Source organism: Protobothrops mucrosquamatus, unplaced genomic scaffold (genome assembly GCF_001527695.2).
Source record: "Protobothrops mucrosquamatus isolate PMUCROS unplaced genomic scaffold, P.Mucros_1.0 scaffold5, whole genome shotgun sequence".
Taxonomy (NCBI): domain Eukaryota; kingdom Metazoa; phylum Chordata; class Lepidosauria; order Squamata; family Viperidae; genus Protobothrops; species Protobothrops mucrosquamatus.
Window position 1 is genome coordinate 889,061 of NW_015386392.1, and position 21,403 is coordinate 910,463.

Here is a 21,403-nt window from a genome sequence, read left to right on the forward strand (position 1 = left end):
TTGTAACCCTGTGTTCAGCTCTGGGAAGTGGGGGAGAAGGAGGGAGGGTTTGGGGTGGGTATGGGGATTCATATTGTAATTTTTATAAAACTTTTAATAAAAAAAAAAAAAGAAATGTGCTTAACTCTTAGAACAGTATTTCTCAACCTCGGCAGCGTTCAGATGTCTGGACCTCAAGCCCCAAAATTCCACAGCCAGCATGTTTTGAATATATGATACAAAAATTCATCAGTTCATAGGGGCATTTCAAAATCCAAAAGCTGTCTCACACCAAATGGGACTACTGGGCCCTCTAACTGCAGACTCGGCTTCCCAGAATTTCCTAGACCTACCTGAAAATGCAAATAATTCAGTTGTGACCTTCTCCATGAAAAATGCAATGAGTTATGGCCCAACAATAGATTTTGCAAACCTAACTTGATAATTTCTGCAAGGATGGCAAGGATCTTTATATGTTAAAGTCTTCCCTCTGTATATGTTTGTTTTATCATAGCTGCAGCTTTTGGATACCTACTGGGGAAGAATCCAGAGCCCTACACTGCATTAAAGGGCAGAGAAACCAACAATGTGGACTTGGTATATAGTTTTATCTCATCCTTGTTAATATTAACGTTTTTATATTTGTGTTTTTATTGTACTGCAAGCTGCCCAGAGTCATTTTGGAGAGTGAGATCGGTGGCATTAAACTAAAGTAGGCCAAAATAGCTTGGTTCCCAATAGCAAACCATAATATCCACAGAGATCTCTATACCAGCCACAATGAAAAATGAGGTGGGTTACTAGCAAACTATGCACACAATTTGGTTTAAGTGCATTGAAGATAGACACACTTTACCAGAGTGGTAAAATCACCAAAACAATCACCAAGGAAGCATCAACTACCTCACTGGAATTAAGGAGAAACTTCCTGACAGTGAGGACAATCAACCAGTGGAATAGCTTACCCCCAGAAATCGTGGGTGCTCCATCACTGGAGATTTTTAAGAAAGACTCGACAATCACCTGTCCGAGATGGTGTAGGTTTTCCTGCTTGAGCAGGGGGCTGGACTAGAAGACCTCTAGGGTCCCTTCCAGCTCTATTCTATTTACAAAAGATATTATCAGCTTAAACTGATTTATCCTGCAAATAAAATGATCATATTTCATACTGCATAAGAGAGGGTGGGGAGAGGGAGGGGGGAAGAGAGAGAGAAGATGGAGGGAGGAGGAGAAAGAGAGAGGGAGAGGGAGAGAGGGCGTAGCAGAGCTGAGGAGCTGCTGCACCATTAACAGCATGATAATTTCCTTGCAAAATAAAAACCATAGATCTAGGGAATATATCTGACACAGGCTAGAGCGGTGTTTCTTTACGGTGTACGGACTTCAACTCCCAGAATTCCCCAGCTTCATAGATTTTTTCCCATTACTTTACAAATTACAATGTAAGCCCATTCAGTTTATAATAATAAATACACTTTATCTTCAATATAATCCTCAAATTAGTTGAATTTCTTCATATCAAATCACTATGTATCTCATTTTAAATCTGGAGTTTTAAGCTTGTAAACTATTATCTGTATAGTCATTTTCTAATTAAAATGGGTTCACTGAAAAATGTTGCAGTTACTCTAAGTGAGCACAAGGTTGCGCCATAACGCTGCGAATGATAAGCAAAAGACACACAGGTGGAAAACCCCCCAATCTCCCCCTTGTTTTAGCATTACAGAGTGTGTTATCTTGTCTATACTGAAGTCTAGAGAATACAAGACCAAGCAAGTTGCTATTGTTCCGAAAAGGGAGGATGCAACTACCTAGATATCCTATATTATAAATATGTTAAAAGATGTGTTATTACCATAGTACTAATTTGGAAGTACAGATTACACTGTTGCTAATTTTATTGAATAGTTAGTTACATTATTTCCCTCTCTAGTATTTTCAAAGAATTCAAAAATATTTTTTTTGTGTGTGTGTGTATGATGTATGTGTATGTGTGTGTGTGTGTGTGTGTGTGTGTGTATGTGTGTGTGTATGTGTGTGTATATATACAAGTCATTATAGCACAAAAGACTAATGGGCACACAGCCAGCACCTCAACTACTCAGGATGTTACGAAACAGCCAAACAATCCGCAAACAATAACTCCCACACAGCCAACCAACCCACCTACAGCAACTAAGCCAGCACTCCACACACCCCCACCAGTATTTATAGAGAGACGGCAGCTCCAATCACACTTTGCTCGCACAGACACAAAGCCAAGGACCCCAGCCTGTTCAATAACACAATCCTCGATCTCCGGAAGAGGTATAAATCAGTTGTGTATTGTTAAAAGGATTTTAAAAACAATAAAAGCAACTATTTACAATATTAAAAAACTTAGCTTTCGCTCAGAGTGAAACTTAGGGGGTGGGGAGTTCTTTTTGTAGACCTTGCTAGCCTAACTGCTTACTCATTGCTCATGTGATAGGGCCATCCCTCCTGGCTGACCGTAATTGCCTTAATTGTCCCGCCTCCTCTTTTTTGCACTCCAGTTCTACATTCTTTCCCCGTTTGATTGACAAGGATGGGATATATATAAAGACTATATATTATATTCCCTTTAAATATAATGTGCTGCTCCAATGATTCAAGAGCTTATTAAAAAGAAAGAGCTGCAAGAAATTGATCTTGTCAGAGCTGTTTCAAAATCAGAATAGAACAGTCTTCTTTCTACGTGACTGTGGGCAGAAGATGCCATCTTCATGGGGCAGTAAACATAGCAGCAGCAGCCCTGTTAGTCTTAGAGAGGAGAACCCTTCACATTAAGGATCATCATGAAGCCACCAGAGATAATCTGTAGAGGCCAAAGGTAATGTGATGAAAGGAACGCCCAAGGTTAGTAGGGCCAGGATCAAAAGTGCTCAAGAGGCACAGGTATCCCTCGACTTACAACAGTTCGTTTAGTGACCAAAGTTACAACGGCACTGAAAAAAGTGACTTATGACCATTACAGCATCTCCATGGTCATGTGATTTTCATTCGGATGCTTGACAACTGACTCATATTTTTGACGTTTGCCGTGTCACATGATCCCCTTTGGCAACCTCCTGACAAGCAAAGTCAATGGGGAAGCCAGATTCACTTTAACAACTGTGTTACTAATGTAACAACTGCAATGACTCGCTTAACAAATGTGGCAAGACAAGTCATAAAATGGGCAAAACTCACTTAAGAAATTTCTCACTTAGCAACATAAATTTTGGGCTCAATTGTAAGTCCTGTACAGTCCTACCTGTAGTGACTTTTCTCTTTTTCTTATAGTCTTTTCTTATCCCTCTCTTTTCCCTGCCCATCACGCTGCCAGGAAAAAATTCTGGCTTTTCTTCGTGGTTTGAGCTGATGGCTTGTTCAAGAGTTCTGAAATTAGACTCCGATAGTCAGAGGTGAAAGCACTCTGCTCAGCTACCTTGTCATCCACTCACACTTCTTCCAATACTAGAGGAATGGTCTCTCCCCCACCCCCGGTGAAGTGTGCACACAGCATGCCAGACTGGGGAAAATATAATTAATATCAATATAATGACTATTCATTAAAATAAATGGCCTACGAAATAAGATATCCTGTTTGTAAAATTAACTGACAGCCCATCAATTGATCTATCCAGTGCTTTTTTTGTAATAATAATAATAATAATAAAAAAGGTGCCAGAACTCACACATGTCATACAACCTGCCTTGCCTACCCTACAAGGTTCCATCCCAAAAAGGTGCCGGAACTCCGTTCTCGGCGTTCTATAACAAAAAAAAAGCCCTGGATCTATCCACCTGCCTATATACAACTATTTTCTCATGTACTGACATATACTTGGAAAAAAAGAGATTATAGAAATTTGAGTACTTTAAGTTAAGCGCATATAGGGTGCTTTTATGCTGGGATAGTTCTCTGTTTATCCCAGCTTCTTTCCAGAAAATTGAGTAACAATTGGGGGGAACCTTCTTGGAATTCTTTTTCCTTCTGTTTGCAAAAAAGAAAATAGATCAATACAAACATTCTGGCTTCAAACTCAAAGAAATGCATACTTATTCTGCAAAAGGTCCCTCAATTCAAAAGTCCTTGCTCTTAGGTAAGGACAGGTAGTCTTTGACTTACAACATTTCATTTAGTAACCATTTGAAGTTACAACCGCATGGAACAAAGTGATTTATGACCGGTCCTTGCACTTCTGACTATTTGCAGCATCCTCACGGTCACATGATCAAAACTCCCCAGATAAAGCATCCCAGATTGTTTGATTGCCATCTGCGACCTTCCCAGCTGGCTTCTCACAAGCAAAGTTCGTGGGGAAAGCCAGATTTGCTTAACACACCATTTGATTCATTTAACAATTGCAGTGATGTGCTTAACAACTGTGATAAAACAGGTTGTAAAATCATGCAGGTCTCACTAAACAACCATCTTACTTAGTAACAGAAATTCTGATCCCGACTATGGTTGTTAAGTCAAGGACCACCTGCGTGCTCAGAATTTAAACCAGGGGTCTTCAAACTTGGCCCTTTTATGACTTGTGGACTTCAACTCCCAGAATTCCTCAGCCAGGCACCCCTGGACTTGTGGACTTCAACTCCCAGAATTCCTCAGCCAGCGTGCGTGGCTGAGGAATTCTGGGAGTTGAAGTCCACAAGTCATAAAAGGGCCAAGTTTGAAGACCCCTGGTTTAAACCAACAACTTAACCACCTGCTAAAATCCTGCTTCCTTTATCCCTTCCACATATACAAACAGAGTGCTTGCAATGGACAACCAAACAGCCTTTATCAATTAGGATCCTAATTTATGGACAGCCTCCAGGGATAATAAGAAATTTTTCCAGTGCAGTCAACCACCCTCTTCACAAAAAGAGTGGCAACAAGTGTGCAGGGCTAACCTGCTCATCAATCACCTCTGTGGAGCAGGAATGGGCAACTACTTTTCCCAAATGATGACAAGAAAAACTGGGACTGTTGGGGGGCTGATGCCCCATCCCCCTCCATTGCCAATGCCGCTGATGCTGTGGACCAGACAGGGATAGACAAAGGGCCGGATGTGCCCTGTGGGCCGTAAAATGCGTGATGACAGCAGTTTTCTTTCATATTTGGCTATCCTTTATGAAAGTGAAAGTCTTTCATTCTGTCCAATTCTTGCCCATTCATTTGTTTTGTTTTGTTTTCTTATTATATGGTTTTCTCACTGAATTAAGACAACCTGTACACATAATTATTGTGCCTTGAGGTCCTACAAATGGGAAACTGCCAACCAAGCGTGACCAGGTAAAAGTCCTAAGCTCCAGAAACAATAGTAATAATAGCCAGAGTTCTTTTCTTTCTTCATTCTTGCAGAAGATTTCTCTAGGTAAATAATATTCCTATATAGACCCAACAAAAGAACCAAAAAGCATAGCAAATGAATATTTAAGTAATAACACCAAAATAAGATTTGAAGACCAGGTGGCAAGTTATTAGCAAAAAGAACACTTGTGGATATTCTGTACTAGTATCCCCTTGAAATTAGAAACGTACTTTGGTTGACATTTTCACCTAGAGACAGATGGAACTGGCAAGAAGCATTTTTCCCAGCTGGTTCAGAGAACGCTGATAGTGCTAATCTCAAATATTTCTATCAAGAGCAATAGACTGGTGGGTCTCTGTGCCAATCTATTTAAATTATACATGCTTAATCCTAATTCAATTGCTACCACTTTAAACTATAGTTCTGTCATTCTTGAGACACTATGTTTCAGCACCTAGCCAAATTTAGATGATCTGGAAAAATTAGGCAGAGGGCCCTGTTTAGTGCTAAGTTAAGATTAGGGTTACCGTATTTTTCACTCTATAAGACGCACTTTTCCCCCCAAAAAAGATGGGGGAAAATGTCTGTGCGTCTTATGGAGCGAATGCCGCCTCCCACCGCGCCGCTCCGCGTTCTGCGCCTCCGTGTTTCAAGCCTCTGTGGCACAGAACTGCTGGCGTTATGCTTGGGCGGAAGACGTTTTCTTTTACAGATGGGGCGGGTGGGCCTGACATTCGCGCGCAGGCAGGACCCCGCCCGCCGAGCCACCGCTTCCCCATCGCCCTCCACGCCAGCCGGCTCTGTCTCCAGACCTCCCAGCTTACGGGTGCAGGTCCGGGGCTCGCCAGCTGACGGGCGCAGGAGGTAGGCGCCGCCGCGGCCTCCCAACCGCGCCGCCGCGGCCTCCCAGCCGCTTGCTTCTTCGGCTGGAGCGACTGCAAGAGCTTGCATGGTCCCCAAGGGCCGCTGACGCGCTCCCCGCCGCCGGCGACCATGCAAGCCCTTGCATGGTCGGGTGGGCCTGACATTCGCGCGCGCCTACCTCTTGCGCCCGCCGAGCCACCGCTTCCCCATCGCCCTGCACGCCAGCCGTCTCCGTCTCCAGACCTCCCAGCTGATGGGCGCAGGTCCGGGGCTCGCTGACTGATGGGCGCAGGAGGTAGGCGCCGCCGCGGCTTCCTAGCCGCTTGCTTCTTCGGCTGCCTCCTGTCCTGCTCCCCCTCCCCACCCGTTCGGCCGAGGAGGCGATGGGGATGGCGGGCAGGAGGCACTGCCTCGCGTCCTGCTCCCCCTTCCCTGCCCGTTCGGCCGAGGAGGCGATGGGGACGGCTGGCGGGAGGCGCTGCCTCGCGTCCTGCTCCCTCTTCCCTGCCCGTTCGGCCGAGGAGGCGATGGGGACGGCTGGCGGGAGGCGCTGCCTCGCGTCCTGCTCCCTCTTCCCTGCCCGTTCGGCCGAGGAGGCGATGGGGACGGCGGGCGGGAGGCGCTGCCTCCCGTCCTGCTCCCCCTTCCCTGCCCGTTCGGCCGAGGAGGCAATGGGGACAGCGGGCGGGAGGCGCTGCCTCCCGTCCTGCTCCCCCTTCCCTGCCCATTCAGCCGAGGAAGCGATGGGGACGGCGGGCGGGAGGCACTGCCTTGCGTCCTGCTCCCCCTTCCCTGCCCGTTTGGCGCCGTCTGCCTTTCATTCTCTCTCTCTCCTAACCTGGAGGGAGAGGGAGGGAGAGAAAGAGGAAAGGAAGAGAAAGAGAGGAAAGAGAGAAAGAGGAAAGAGAAAGAGAGAGGAAAGAGGGAAAGAGAAAGAGACAGAGAAAGAGAGAAAAAGAGAGGAAAGAGGGAAAGACAGAGGAAAGAAAGAAAAAGAAAGAGAAAGAAAGAAAGGGGAGAGGAAAGAGAGAAAAAGAGGAAAGAAGAGAGAGGAAAGAGAAAGAGAGAAAGGGAGAGGAAAGGGGGGAGAGGAAAGAGAGAAAGAAAGAGGGGGAGAGGAAAGAGAAAAAAGATTGAGAAAAGAGAGAGAGGAAAGAGAAGAGAAAGAGAGAGGAAAGAGAAAGGAAAGAGGGAAAGAGAAAGAGACAGAGAAAGAGAGAAAAAGAGGAAAGAGGGAAAGAGAGAGGAAAGAAAGAGAAAGAAAGGGGAGAGGAAAGAGAGAAAAAGAGGAAAGAGAAAAGGAAAGAGAAAGAGAAGAGAAAGAGAGAGGAAAGAGAGGGAAAGAGAAAGAGAGGAAAGAGAGAGAGAAAGTTAGAGGAAAGAGGAAGAGAAAGAGAGAAAGAGAGAGGAAAGAGAGACAGGGACAGACAGAAAGAAAGAGAGAGGAAAGAGAGAGAGAAAGTTAAAGGAAAGAGGAAGAAAGAGGAAAGAGAGGAAAGAGAGAAAGTTAAAGGAAAGAGGAAGAAAGAAAGAAACAGAAAGAGAAAGTTAGAGGAAAGAGAGAAAGGAAAGAGAAAAAGGAGAGGAAAGAGAGAAAAAGAGGAAAGAGAAAGAGAAAAAGAGGAAAGAGAAGAGAGAGGAAAGAGAGAAAGAGGAAAGAGAGAAAGGGAGAAAGGGAGAGGAAAGGGGGGAGAGGAAAGAGAAAAAGAGGAAAGAGGGAGAGAAAGGGAGAAGAAAGAGAGAAAGAGAGGAAAGAGAAAGAAAGGGGGAGAGGAAAGAGAAGAGAAAGAGAGAGGAAAGAGAAAGGAAAGAGGAAAGAGGGAAAGAGAAAGAGAGACAGAGAAAGAGAAAAAGAGGAAAGAGGGAAAGAGAGGAAAGAGAGAGAAAGATAAAGGGGGAGAGGAAAGAGAGAAAAAGAAGAACGAAAAAAGGAAAGAGAAAGAGAAGAGAAAGAGAGAGACAGAGAGACCCTTTTGACATCTAAATTGAAGAGAACTCTGCATACGGTATATCTTTTTACCTTTATTTTATATATACAGACACAGACACACAGACGCACACACACACACACACACATATATATTAAAGGTAAAAAAGGATATATGCAGTGTTATCTTCATTTTAGATAGAATATTTTTTTTCTTGTTTTCCTCGTCTAAAAACTATGTGCGTCTTATGGTCAGGTGCGTCTTATGGTGCGAAAAATACGGGTAGTTATTATTCAAACTGAATGTGAAGGTTTTACTTAAAATACAGGGAGAGAGGAAGGGAGATTTGTTCAGCAAAGAAGATTTCATTGAGAATTTTTACCCTATACAGCAGGCTCTACATTTGCCTCCTTCCTTCATAGGTGATAGATAATATAGATAATACAAATATAGATAATATAAAACTTTAATAGGAGCACCCTACATTATGTGGTTGCAAAATAACTCAGTCCTCCTTTTTGCAGCTACTTCATGGTTTAGAAGACATGCTACAATCAAATGAAAATAAGATCCTCCTTATACATGATAAGGAAGAACCTAACCATGGGTACCACTTTTGACCTAGCTAGATGTGAGAGCGGGTGGAGGTAGTTTCATGCAAAACGGGCCTTTAAGAGCTCAGTCTTAAATGTGCATCCACCAAAATATTTGCTTAAGAGAATATTCTCATCATTAGATTTCCCTGTTAGCGATGAATGGATTTTTTCCATTCCTCTTAAGATACTGCAGAGGGAACAGAAAAGCGCACTATAAAAACCAAAATAAGTACACATAGGTACAAAATGCAAAACAGCACTTCACCCTGCCACATTTTAGCCAACTTAGGTAAAGATTTGGTGGCTGTATTTGTGCAACCTGCGAAGCATGATCAGTTTTATTTTTAGTTAATTCTCTTGGGGCTTATTGGTGCTATAGAAACTCAGTCCGTTTGATTGATTTATATTTAATGTGTAATTCAGAAAATGGGTTAAATCAGTGACCGGATCAAGCTTGCAAAAATATTCACTGGGTTATGCAGGTGAATACATTTTATTGATTCAAAAGGTTGTTTTTTTTTTTCCCTTTTAGATAACTGTGGTAGTGGCCATCTTTGAATATATGTAATTAACAAGCAAAAGCCTCCTATTGTGCCACTTCTTTCAAATGCATAGAGCAGTGATTCTCACTATTTGGCAATACTAAGATGTTCAGGCTTCAGTTCTGGGAACTGTATTCCAAACATCTTAATACTGCCCAGGTAGAGAAACACCGGTATAGAGCTTTGTAAGAATTAAGATTTCCGGCAAAAATAACAAAGGTGGGAGATGATCTACCTGGATAGGTCCTACTGACATGAGCAGGTTCTTCAGCTGAATGTCCGTGGTGGATGAAGAAAGGCCTTCCACTGACACGACACAGGGCTGAGGTTTACACTCTACCACCCGCAGATTCGGCTTACTTGGCATCAAGCGGCCTCGGCCCATCAGGCCAGTGATCCCCCTGCCTCTCCCATGCAGAATACCCTGGTGAGAAAGAAAGGATTTTGATTTCGTGCTTCTGCTTGCGGAATCTGTCAGATTAACACAAAAGTTATCTATTCTCTTAAAAGGGTTGGAGGGCAAATGGCTAAACTTCCACTTGTAAACCCAGCTGATGGTCATAGTTCCCTCAGATTCACTTTCATTCAAATTATGGACTAGCTGAGACAGGGGTAGGCAACCTTGGCTCTTTTATGACTCGTGGACTTCAACTCCCAGAATTCCTGAGCCAGCCATGCTGAGGGGAAAGGGTGAGGTTTACAAGCTGAGCCATGCTGGCTCAGGAATTCTGGGAGTTGAAGTCCAGGAGTCATAAAAGAGCCACGGTTGCCTACCCCTGAAACCCATGACTCTACTGAGTCATCGTTTCAGAGATACTTCCTTACCTAAAGAGTGAAACAGAATGACCACCAGCAAAAAACAAACAAACAAACAAACAAACCCAGCAGTGGGGGATTTCTAATTTCCTGCCATTCTTGCAGGAAGCTGGAGGGAACTCTGGAAGTGATGATCATGTGGTTGTGGCTGACTGTACAGCACTGAAGCAGCCACAACTTTGCCAAACTTCAATCCCACAGGAGTCATGGGCCCCAAATTGTGGATGCTTTCTATAAGTCAGCCCTTTTGAGGTATACTGATTCAAAAAATGTTGCCCTATGATGCACTCTTTCATCTAACTGAAGGCCAGACACGAGAAGTTTTCCTGTACATAGACAGGAAATCATAACAAAACTCCAATGTAACAAGAAGTTCCATCCCTACAAGAAAACAGTCCCAAAACGCCAAGGATTGCCAAAGCAAAATCACTTTCCTTCATGAGCTCTTTATTTCTAGCAGTGTCCTTAACTCAAATTAACTCTTTCCTCTTTGCAGGCACTCCATAAGATAAGTTCCCCCAAACTCTGACATACAGTTCTGGGTAAAAGTATTAGGCAGTTGTGCAAAAATGTTATAAATTAAGAATGCTTTCAAAAATAGAAGTGTTAGTAATTTAGTTTCATTAATTGGCAAAATGGTAAGTAAATGAACAGAAGAGAAATCCAAATCAAATCAATATTTGGTGTGATTACCCTTCAAAACAGCATCAATTCTTGCACACGGTTTTTGAAGGAACTCGGCAATGTTCCTTCAAGGTTGTTCCAAACATCTTGGAGAATTAACCACGAATCTTCTGTGGATGTAGGCTGCCTCAAATCCTTCTTTATCTTCTTGTAATCCTAAACAGACTCAGTGATGTTGAGATCAGTGCTCTGTGAGGGCCAAACCATTACTTCCATGACTTCTTCTCCTTTACGTTGAAGATAGTTCTGAATGGCATTGGCCGTATGTTTGGAGGCATTATCCAGCTGCAGAATAAATTTGGGGCCAATCACACACCTCCCTGATGGTTTGGCATGATGAATAAGCATCTGCCTGTTATTTCTTAGCACTGAGGACACCATTGTTCCTAACCAAATCTCCATGTGTGGAAATGCAGTCCCAAACTTCAAGGAACTTCCACCATGCTCCATTTGCCTACAGATCCTCATTATTATAGCTCTCCAGTCCTTTGGTGAACAAACTGGCTCCTGATAGTTTGAAAATATTTCAAATTTTGGTTCATCACTCCAGAGCACCTACTGTCATTTTTCTACATCCCATTCCTATGTTTTCATGCACAGTTGAGTCTCTTATCCTTGTTTCTGTGTCGGATGTATGGCTTTCATGAAGACCATTTTTGGTCAGTCTTCTCTGGACAGTAGATGGGTGTGCCTGGATCCTACTGTTTTCTGTCAGTTCTGTGCTGATGGCACTGCTGGGCATTTTCCGATGTTGGAGAGAAGTAAGCATGATGTTTCTTTCATCCGCTGCATTAAGTTTCCTTGGCCAGCACTGCGACTATACAGTAGTGGCCAAAATTGTGGAAACCTTTTGGGAAAAGTGTATTTTTGAGGTTTGATGGCTAATAACACCACTTTTCTTTTGGAGTGGTACCATACAATTATATATCAATGGAAATATAATTTAATCAAGAATGTAATGCAACATAGTTTGTTCAATTATCTGTACTGTATTCTATGAAAAGTTATAGCCAAATAACCAGAAAAAGGAAGCACAACTTGCTTAAGTTGCTTTCCTTCATCTGGTTGTAGCTAATGAGCATGAGTGTTTAGAGAGCCAATCAGGTGTCATCTTGTTTTGGCAATGAGCCAATCAGACCACAGTAGGATTCAGTTATTGATATCATGTACTGAAGCTGAAAGGAGGACATTTGTCAGTGTGTTATGTGATCGCTATCAAGTTGGTTGGGTTTTTTTTAATTTCATTTAGTGAGCTTGTAAAACGTAATAAAATTAAAATAATGGTGCAAAGAGTTGACTGGTTGTCCAGAAAGCGATGTAAAATAGTATTATTAAGTGAACAAGGCTACTGTTATAAAGAAATTAGAAGAAAAATGGGTGGAAACTTAACCAAAGGTGGCATTTCTACTGTACACTTTTCCCAAAAGGTTTCCACAATTTTGGCCACTACTGTAGTTCTCAAGATTGCCCATTTCTTTGTGCTTCTTCAAAAGAGCTTGATCAGCACATCTTGAAACCCCAGACTGATTTGAAATCTTTGCCTGGGAGAGACCTTACTGTATAGGCTGTATAACTACCTTTTATCTCGTTCTTGTGCTCAGTTTTGCCATGGTGTATGATTTCTGACATGGAACTATCTTCCATAACCTCACCTTAGTAGCAGAGTTTGACTGTTCCTCACCCAGTTTTAAGCCTCCTACACAGCTGTTTCTGTTTCAGTTAATGACTGTGTTTCAACCTCCTTATGAAAATGATGTGGGTATGTACCTGCTTGGTAATTGGCATAATACACCTTACTCTAATCCTACAAAATCCCTGACTTTGTGCAAGTGTAAGAATTGATGCTGTTTTGAAGGCATTTTGATCACACTGAATATTGATTTGATTTGCATTTCTCTTCTGTTCATTTACTTTCCATTTTGTTAATTGATAAAAATAAACTATTAACACTTCTATTTCTGAAAGCATTCTTAATTTACATCCTTTTTTGCACAACTGCCTAATACTTTTGCACAGTGCTGTACATTATGGCAATAAACATGTATGGGTTACAAAAATATGAAATTACACACTTGCAAACATCTTACAAAAGGATTTGAGGTCAAGAGTCCCCAATATAGTTATCTGCAACGTTAGAATACATTTCCCATCAATTCTGTTTGATGCTTCTCAAGGTGTTAAAAATTGAATCAGAACTATCAGATACCAGAATGTTATCTGAGAACCAGCATTCACATTGGGAATGTTTTAATCATTCATAGCTTTATCTGAAGTCAAAATAACAATCACAAATGTATACCACTAAGACAAATTCTCTTTCTGCCCCCTCGACAGCTAATGTAGTTAACAAATTCAGTGTCTCAATAACCCTGAAAAGTTATTTCTTCAAGCAACTAATGAAGATATCAGTACAAGCCAGAATCAATACCTTTTTCACTTGTTGTATCCCTGGGATATTTTTTAGTTCTTGAGAAAACGTAGAATGAATCTGTGATAGAAGGTGCTGATGAGGCTGATGCGGTTGCTGCACTGTCCCTTTTGTCAGTGTGACCTTCCGCACCGGCTGATGTCTTTGCTCTGATGGCTGCAGAAGCCGGTTAGGAGATTCTTCCACGTGAGAAAAGCCAACATTCTCACCACCCTGTAAGAAATTTAAAACGTTTTGCTTAAGACGTGTAAAAAATAAATAAATCTACTACATATTTCTGGCAACAGCTATTATAGAATAGAGCTTGGATAACAGATTTAGAAGTATTTAAATCATGCTTTATTCAGAATGTGCATGGCTTCCTAAAATTGAGAGAGGGTTAAGAAGAGAAGGCATTTAGGAGATCTTCCTTCCTGCATGATTATTCCTTAATAAAAAAATCTCAGTTTTTTCCCCCCAAAAGACATATATGTGAATCAAATGCTAGTGCAGTGGTTCTCAACCTATGGGTCGTAACCCCATTTGGGGTCGATCGACCATTTCACGGGGGTCGCCAAGCAAGGCTGTCTGCCATTTTTTTCCCCCTTTTCCGGCGGGTGCCTTATCTTCGTTGGGCTGGGCCAGCTGGTGGTCGGCCTGCTCCGTCTCTGCCGCTTGCCAGCTACGCCTCGGCCGGCGCAGGGGGCGGAACCACGCATGTGCAGCGCTCCCGGGCAGGGAAAGTCCTCGACTTACGACCGGTTGGGTAGTCCTCGACTTACGACCGGTTTAGTCCTCGACTTACAACCGGTTTAGTCCTCGACTTACGACCGGTTTAGTCCTCGACTTACGACCGGTTTAGCCTACGACCGGTTTAGTCCTCGACTTACGACTGGTTTAGTCCTCGACTTACGACCGGTTTAGTCCTCGACTTACGACCGGTTGGGGGTCGCGGCATTAAAAAGGTTGAGAACCACTGTGCTAGTGCAACTTTCCACAATGTGGAATCCTTCTAATTCTCAGAATTTTCAGTCAATGTAACCATATAAACAAAACCCTGGGGAACCTGTTGCCTTCGGGTGCTGCTTATGGCATGAAGGCACTTCATATTGGTGACTGTCAACATTGGAGATATACTGTACAAAAAATGAAAAACGTGTTTTGATTCAAGCATGAATCAGACACATTCTGCTTCATTCACACTTTTCCAGGAAATCAAAATCTGATACTAGTTTCCCTATCAGATGACTCTTTCATCTAATAGGCAAACTTTTTTTTCCATTTTTTTAATTAATAATACAAAATTAAAAACACATTGGACATAGATATGACGTCACTGGTTCCATACATCTTCCAATATTTTACAATAGTATTAGTACTCATATAGACATATAGTTCTTGAGCTTTGCTCACTATTTATAATATACTATTAACACTTTTTCCCTTATTTCTATATATCTATTTATCTTTTAAATATACATTTGTCTATAATATATATTTTATTCTAGCACTATACATTTGTCTTGGCTACCCTCTTATTGTCTATCCCAGGGGTAGTCAACCTTGGCTCTTTTATGACTCGTGGACTTCAACTCCCAGAATTCCTGAGCCAGCATGGCTCAGCTTGGAAACCTCTCCCTTTCCCCTCAGCATGGCTGGCTCAGGAATTCTGGGAGTTGAAGTCCACAAGTCATAAAAGAGCCAAGGTTGCCTACCCCTGGTCTATCCAATCATAAAATTGTTCCCAGATTTTATAGTACTTGGTTTCACTTTTGTCCTTGAGTTCCCATGTAAGTCCATCCTTTTCAGCGCAGTTGAAAATTTTCAGTAATATTTCCTCTTCGGTTGGAGTATCTTTCTCTTTCCATTTTTGAGCAAAGGCTATTCGTGCCGCTGTTACTATATGCAGTAGTAAATAATTTGTGTCTTATATTTTCTTTCTAGTTTCCGTATCAGATGACTCTTTCGTCTAATAGGCAAACTTGAGGAAGGCTGACAAGCTTGTTCCTCTCTCCTCTCCCTCTCTGCATGATCTCTGTACCAGTTTGCTGATCAGTATTTCCAGCATGTTCCTTTTCCTTACCCACCACTGCACCAGAATGCAAGCATAGTAAACCTATCCAGGCCCCCAATTTTCCATTATTTTTTTTTAGCCCATGCTCATCTTCTATCTGGGGCAAGAAACCAGAATAGCACAAGGAGCTGATCAGAACGATATGTTTATTGCTATTTGTCTATTGGCAAGAATCTCACCAGACTCACACACTCATACAGAATTACTAGATAAATACTGCAAAAGGATAGCCAGCATTTTCACTCCTCCCCTCGACTCAGGTCCAAATCAGACACCTCCTTCCTGTCTTCATTTCCATTCTGGCACACATCTCCCTCTCCCAGAGTCTTAACTGACCTTATCCCTCCCATGTTTTAGCCATTGCCTCCCAACCTGGAGCATCTTTGCCAGTATACGTACATTCAAGGTCTGTGCCCAAATAAGCTCTTAATAATTTCAGTATGGATATGGACCATTCAAAATAATACAATGTTTTGCACATGCCTAATGGAAATGTAAAGATGCTAGATTAAGATCAGTTAGGATTTTGATCTGATCTAGGTAGACTACTGTCTTTATATACCATGCAGAACTTTTCTAACTATGATCGTTCAAAGGAAATCAAGTCCACCCATGGTTATGTGATGTGTTCCTTAAGAAAATTCTTGAGGAAATGGCATTCTGTTATTCATGAATGATATATTCCAGTGGTGGCGAACCTATGGCATGCGAACCCTCTCTGTGGGCACGTGCGCCATGTCCCGGAGATGGCAACCGTCCCTCTTCAACCAGCCGCCTGCTAACTCGCCGAGGTCCACGTGGCTGTATGCATCCCAGCACCCATGCACTCACTGGCCTGTGTGTGCGGGGGCCAATGGTGTCAGGCAGCCGCCGCCTCGGCCCCTGCCTCGCTTTGCCCTGCGACAATGGCTACCCCGTCCTGCCTCGCCTTCCCTCGCCTCACCCTGCAGGAAGAGTCTCCTGCCCACTGCCCCACCTGCCAGAAACCCCCTGGATTTCCCCCAACCCTGCCCGGCTCTCACAGATGTCCCTTCCCACAAACAACATTGAGGTGATCACGCCCACACAGTGGGCCACGCCCACCTGGCACCCTATGATAAATAACTGGGTTTGGGGTTGCAGTTTGGGCACTCGGTCTCTAAAAGGTTTGCCATCACTGATATATTCCATCCCAACTCTGAGGATAAATTAAAACCAACACAATTCTAGAAAAGCTGTAAACTTTGCAAAGACCTACGTGTTTTAAACAGACATGATAAACTGAAGATAAGAACTAGGTATATTCTAAGAGAGTTTCCAACTCTAATACTTTATTCTACAACTTAAAATATATTAATCAAAGCTGAAGTACCCACAGTGAAATCTTTCTGCAATGGTTATCATTCCACAGAACTTTAAAACTGCATTTATACAGGAGCAGAGAAATGCAGTATGTCCCTGCTGGTAAATAAACACACTTTCCTACTTGGAACTAAACACATTAAATCCCCCCTCAGAAACTCATATTTGTATTATTTTTGAATGACAAGCCAAGAGCAGGATTAGGTGTATGAAAAAGCGAGCTGACTATCAGAAATAAAGCTAAGCAGGAGAGCTCTTGTCATAGAATGCCTTGATCAGCTGATCTACAAATAATAGATTCTGCATATCTAAAAATCAAGAAATGGCATATTTGCCCATCAGTGTGGTTATTATATTTACTATAAGTGGACACATACCTTCTTCAGGGGTACAATAAAAAATTTTCTGTAGACTAACACCTCATTACACGGTCTAAAAACTAAGATTGTTATTAATTTGCTTCTATATCATCTTCATTAATTCCGGTTGAAAAGGCAAAAAATTAAATAATAAGATTCAGAAGCATCCAATTCCGTTATTTATTTTTTTAGAAAGGTAAGCTCTGATCATGCTTTATTAGAAAGGCTGTTAATAAATAAGAGCAATGAAGGAGCACCAAAATTTTGTAAGCTGCACTTTTCTCACAAATACCTTGACAGTTTCACAATGAAGATGAAGTCAGTTGGCTATCAACATTAGCTGGACAATTTTATTTATAACAAATGCTTTGAGGATGTCCTGATAAAATACTGCCCCATTGATACTGTCAGAGCTTCTTGCAATTTGAGAGATCAAATCTTATTCTAATTCTTAAAACCGCACAAATAAACGGTATCACTCGCGTGCATTCTGTAGTGAGCAAATTGATTAATCCCTTTCTATAGAATTCTCAACTCTTGATTACACCTATCAGACGTTAAGCACCATTATTCCAAGTGACAACACTTGACAAATTCCCTAACCATCTCTCTCAGCCTTTGTACCCCTGCTAGCTTGTATTAACCCTGATGAAAAATTAATTTTCCTTATCTTCAACTAAACCCTAAAATCCAAATCCGCCAAACTGGCAACTCTTTCTGTAAAGGTATTATGAAAACCTCTAAAAGATTAATTGCATGTCTTCAGGTGACATTAAATTAATTTCTATACTCATGATAGACATTTGATACTCAGCGCTGAGAGGACAGATAACATTGTCAGAATACACAGAAGGACAGTGGCGGAGTGTCCCAGGGCAGCCTCTTATGAATTCTCTTTTCGATAAGGCCATACTTCACTGTCATTGACACCGTTACTGATCTTGCAACCTCAGACCTCACTGCACAGGTTTCTATTAACTGTGACAATGCTGTGTTTATCCATGTAATCTTTGCTAAAGCAAATTCAAATTCAAACCCAACAGTGAGAGGGGTGCACATGCTGGTTAAAGCATTTAGAGAAAATAAACTTGGCCCAATTTGTGAAATATTGCATTGCAGGGGCTGCAAACACAACTCTGCGTTCATATCTTGGGGAAATGAGTTACAGTCTAAAGAAGACAAGGTACATTTTAGTTTCTGTATTGGGGTCCATAATAAGCTGTATGCCACAACTATACTCCTATTAAGTCATTTTGCAAGACTAAATAAATGGCTTGCTTTCCTCAACAATCATTGCTTTTTTAAATTGAAGGCCGGTCGAGAAAGAATCTACTGGAACCAATTAATGGTGCAAGTATTGTTAGCAACTTCCAAGTCTACGTTCAATAAAATAAGTAAGTTTAAGACCAAAGGGTGTAAGGTCACCGCAAATCTGGCAACCATATTTCATCACATTTGAACACCTGTCCCAAAAGTGCTTTTTCTAAAAGGCAACTGGACTTTCTTAGTTTTTTCTTTGAAAATGTTTTGCTTCTCATCCAAGACGTTTCTTCAGTTGACTGACTGACAGAAGAAGCTTCTTGAACGAGAAATGTTGTCAAAGGAAAAAAAAAATCAAGGAAGTCCAGGTGCCTTTTGGGAAAAGCATCTTGGGACAACCTGACCTGGATGACTAAGAATCTCCATAGACATCTGAATACTTGTATTCATGAACTCACCAAAACCAATTTGATGGCAAGTAAATTAAAGACGTTTTCGTGTTTGAACACTTTTGAGATCTGAGACTTAAATAAAGGGTTATTCTTCTATCTGCTTTTAAGGCCAAGGTGAGAAGACCAGAAATGAATTCATTTGGGTTAGCCTCAAGGTAGCACTCAAGGTCCAGACTCAGACTTACACCAGCCTTTTCCCACCGACATCCTTCAGAAACGTAGTGCCATATTTATGACACTCAAAATTAGTGTCTCACATATTAGTGTAGAATGAAAGAACATTTTGATTTCCTTTTCTTCTGTACACACTGAGAGGGCACGAATTAGCTTTGGCATTAAGCATGTTGCTGGAAAACAGAAGAACTGGTTTTGTACTTGTTTATGAGAACCATCTTTGAACTATGGTGCTGGAGAAGACTCCTGCGAGTCCCCTGGACTGCAGGGCGATCAAACCGGTCAGTCCTAGAGGAGATCAACCCTGACTGCTCTTTAGAAGGCCAGATCCTGAAGTTGAAACTCAAGTACGTTGGCCACCTAATGAGAAGGAAGGACTCACTAGAGAAGAGCCTAATGCCGGGAAAGATTGAGGGCAATAGAAGAAGGGGACGACAAAGAATGAAGTGGCTGGATGGAGTCACTGAAGCAGTAGGCGTGAGCTTAAATGGACTCCAGAAGATGGTAGAGGACAGGAAGGCCTGGAGGAACGTTGTCCATGGGATCGCAATGGGTCAGACATGATTTGCAACTAACAACAACAACAAATGAGAACCATACATATAAAACTCACAGACTTTCAGCACTTGAATAAAGAAAATATAGAAGAGTTTTACTGAATGTACATCATGCATTTTTGTTATTTCTACAATATGGCTGTTCCTTGAAAAACTACTCAACTGATGGTGATTGTGCAAACATTCTTCCTGTTGCGTGCTCAGTCAGGTGGTTTTCATCACATGAATTATAGGAAGCAAGATTAAAGTAAGTGACCTGCAATACTTCGGAAATTGCAATGCGAGATCTATTTCCTTCAGGTAAGCAAAAAATACTATATTATGTAGAAAGCAAAGTGAACGGTACATAGTTGTGTTCTTTGAAACATTTAATAAAAAATTCTAATCATAACAATATGCGTTAGCATATGTAGCAAATACTAGTAGTTATTTTCTAATAAATATTTTAAAAGCCAAGGATTGAGAAAACATGAACCTCACGGTCTCTGCATTCAAAGGACATTCCTTGCAAAGATTACAGGGTATGTTTGACTATACAGTAGGTAGTCCTCGTGTTGTAATGGAGCCTTGTCCATTACAGGTGTAAGTTATGACGGTCTTAAATTGGTGACTGACCTGATTTTATGACCTTTTTGTAATGGTCATAAAGCAAAAGACACAGTTATTAAGTGAACCAATGGTTCACTATGGGCCAGTTTTGCCCAAAAAAACCCCAAATAAAATGTCGATTTTGGGCAAAATGGTCCTAAAATCCTGTAACATGACTGTTGGATGCTGCAAGCAGCTATAAGTATAGGTTGGATGCTGAGCACCCAAAGTGTGGGCAATTAATCAAGGGAGTAGTGGTGGTGGAACTACTTGAATCTGGGTCATAAGTATCCCCAGGGAGATCCATAATAACTTCAAACGGTTGCTAAGTGACTGGTTATAAGTTGAGGACTACGTGTATAATGCAAAGTAGTAAGCCAACCACACTACAATATCCCCATGCTCCTGAAATGCAGTGGATGTTTCTTTTATCATCCTTTCCCATATTCCCTCCATCAAGGCTTTCTCCAAATATTCCCCATATTTTCTAAACTAGAAATGGATATCTGGTCCATACAAGCAAAGTGGCTTATATTCTAAAATGTTTCTCAAATGGAGCAGAGGGTCCAAACTCTCTCTTTCAGAATTGCAGATTTGTAGTTGTGTATCTGTCATTCTAAGGTACTGAGATAACTACTCCATTTGCGTTGGAAATGTGAACAACAAGAAGGGACATTTTACCATGCTTGGTGGACTTTAAAAAAGCCTGAAGGTTCTGGATTCAAATACATACACTAATTCAAAGGATTTTAACAATTAATCTATATGATTAAAATGGTAGGCTTTTTCTGACAAAACAGCTGGAAAAAAAAGTGATGGAACATTGTTTTTCTGCATGATCACTACAGCAATATAATAGTATGCACAATGATGAAAAAATCTGGAATTGTCCACAGTGGAGGAATGGTTGATGAAGATGATGGAAGTTGCGGAAATGGCCAAATTGACTTTTTTGATTTGAGAAAAGACAGTATCTAAGTTTATTGCCATCTGGAAGCCTCTTATAGATGTTTTGCATGAAATACAACATGAACTTATGATTTATGGTTTTGAAGATTAGACAGGATAAGAAAAAGATTAGGCAATATTGAACAATTGAGTTATGCTGTAATCAAACAGCAAAGAGTAAATTATAATTATATTTATCACTGCTGTAAAGAAAAGCAGAAGCAGATTCTATGTATTTTCTTTCTTTGCTTTTGCACCTTTAGCTCTTTCCTTGATCTATTATTTTTATTTTTTATTTTTTCTAAATAAAATTGTATTCTAAAAAAATAGTCTTTGTTCTCCAATTATTAGCCAGGCTGACTTGAGCTGGCAATTCAAATCTATTTTGAAGGACACATCTTCCTATTTTGCCTTACATGATTTGAGCTATATTGATAGATAAAATAAATTAGATGATAAATTAAATAAGCAGGCAGGCAGGCGACAATTTCAGAGGTCCTTGGTGCTCTCGGAGTTTGGTTGCTTTCT

The 21,403-nt window shown here is 41.4% G+C and overlaps 1 protein-coding gene across 1 annotated transcript in view; it reads right to left on the reverse strand.

The window, feature by feature from the left end:
- Positions 1-21,403, reverse strand: part of RBM33 (RNA binding motif protein 33) — a 106,787-nt gene that overhangs the window by 10,133 nt on the left and 75,251 nt on the right. The window contains exons 17-18 of the mRNA XM_029282952.1: positions 13,144-13,356; positions 9,451-9,639 (exon numbers count right to left, since the gene is read on the reverse strand). Of these exons, the coding sequence (XP_029138785.1) occupies positions 9,451-9,639; positions 13,144-13,356 (402 nt within the window). The remainder of the gene's footprint in view (positions 1-9,450; positions 9,640-13,143; positions 13,357-21,403) is intronic.